Source organism: Equus caballus, chromosome 12 (assembly GCF_041296265.1).
Source record: "Equus caballus isolate H_3958 breed thoroughbred chromosome 12, TB-T2T, whole genome shotgun sequence".
NCBI classification, from domain to species: domain Eukaryota; kingdom Metazoa; phylum Chordata; class Mammalia; order Perissodactyla; family Equidae; genus Equus; species Equus caballus.
In genome coordinates this window covers 15,609,712-15,611,897 of record NC_091695.1, presented here as the reverse complement: position 1 = coordinate 15,611,897, position 2,186 = coordinate 15,609,712, and the positions used below count along the sequence as shown (strand labels likewise).

Genomic DNA, 2,186 nt, shown 5'->3' with positions numbered 1-2,186 from the left:
TTCTATTTCAAGAAGCAAGCTAATATTGCTAAACCTCTTACAAATCCTTTCATCTTACACAAAGTAACTCTTTTGTGAGATAATGTAGAATAATAGCTATAATTTATGCAAATTTTCATTCCTTTGGGCACCTAACAAGTTACTTTGTGTGCATATAGCACAAAATAGTGGCTCAAAATATTTGTTGAGTCATTGACTTAATGATATGTACTCACCTTTGGAACATCACTCATGCTCTTTACTCCTCAATAAAACTACAGTCTTCTTCTCTTGTTTTTCCTAAAAACGTACCTATCCTTCAGGGCCAAGAAAAAGAAACAGGCAATTATGAAGCAATCCCTGTGATAGCCACAAATGACACTCTCTCTCCCCACCAACCCTATTTTTCTATTTCCTAAAAATCTGGATTGTGAGATTCTTGAAAGCGAAGCTGTTATCTTTTTGTCATCTATTTCACTAAATTTAAAATAGAAAATTGTTTTTTTTTAATTTAGCATCTACAATCTGTCAGTTGGCAGGGAAGAAAGAATAAGATAACTAGCATTTATTGCAAATATACAACATACCAGATATATTGTCTACATTTTCTTTTGCTCCCTGCACCACATTAAAAACTAAATCATATTACATCATTTTTGTAAATAAAGACCTACTGAAGATAACTGGTTTTCCCTGGTTTATACAATCAGAGCCAGATACAGTCTAACTTAAAGCTCATGTTCTTTCTTTTTGAAAATCCAAAATGATTTCTGAAAATGAACTCTTGATACACAGTTTATTCAGAAATCAGAAAGGTGTTCTGCAAGACCTTCATTAAATATTTACCCATTCATACATTCCATATGAAAACAATTTGTTTTTGTTATTTTACCGACTGTATCCTTGACATCTTTATTTCTCAGACTGTAAATCAGAGGATTCAACATGGGGATCACCACTGTGTAAAACACAGAGGCCACTTTGACTGTGTGCCTGGAGTTTTTGGAGTTGGGCACACAGTCCAGAAAGAGAATGGTGCCATGAAATATGGTGATGGCGGTCAAGTGTGAGGCACAGGTGGAGAAAACTTTGCGGTGCCCACCAGCTGAACGAATCTTTAGGGTGGTGACAACAATGAACACATAAGATGTGAGAATGATGAGCAGTGTGCTCACCTCATTAAAAGTGGCAACAATGAACAGAAACAACTGACTGAGATAAGAATCAGAGATAGAGAGGGAAATCAGGGAAGACAGCTCACAGGAAGATTCTATTGAAACCCTGAAAAGATAATTTAATAGCAGAACATGTGAGTAGCAAAGAACATCCTATGCCCCATGCATATGATACAAATACTAGCATGGCACAGAGTTTCTGTGACATGGCAACTGTGTAGAGCAGAGGGTGGCAAATGGCCACAAAGCGATCATAGGCCATCACAGCAAATAGGATTAATTCAGTCACCACAAAGGTGCAAAAGAAAAAGAATTGCACCATACATCCTGAAAAGGAAATAGTTCTGTCTTCTGCAAGTAGATTCACCAGCATCTTGGGAGCAATGATGGAAGAATAGCAGAAATCCACAAATGAGAGATGGCTGAGAAAAAAGTACATGGGGGTCTGTAGTTTGGGGTTAATTTTGATGATCACAATCATTCCAAGATTCCCTACCACACTGAAGCTGTAAATGGCCAGAAATACCAAGAAGAGGGGTATTTTCAGTTTTGGGTAATCTGAGAAGCCCAAGAGGGTGAATGTGGCCCCAGCAGTTAGATTTCTCTCTGCTAGAAACATCTTTCCTGATGGTAGGATCTGAAAATCAGTCCTGGGAATAAGACATTATGGAGAGCAATGGACACATAAAGCATGGTTGACTATCCCCTGCGTAGAACATAAGGTGAGACAAAATAGATCTGTGTTATAATCCTGAGAGGTGTAAGTATCCAAGACAGGAATATCTAATGTTTCAGAAAAGAATTACTAGTTAATTCTACTTTCTCAAAAATTGTATAACTTAATTCTGTTCTTATCCTAAAATATAACTTTAAAGACTTACAAATGGAATAATTATGAACTCAAGAAATTTATGTGGTAACATCTAATCAAATCATCATGTAAGACATTCTAATCTCACTGATTTCATAAATTCTACAAAGAAAGGTCTAGTAAAGTGAAAAAAAGATTTTCTATCCTGTAATTACTAATGA

The 2,186-nt window shown here is 36.2% G+C and overlaps 1 protein-coding gene across 1 annotated transcript; it reads right to left on the bottom strand.

Annotated features, from left to right (window-relative positions):
* Positions 1-821: 821 nt before the first annotated feature.
* Positions 822-1,773, bottom strand: LOC138916948 (olfactory receptor 5D16-like). The gene is given in 2 exon segments (XM_070230540.1): positions 822-1,245; positions 1,247-1,773. Coding segments are annotated over 2 exon segments (951 nt in total).
* Between the last annotated feature and the right edge of the window lie 413 nt (positions 1,774-2,186).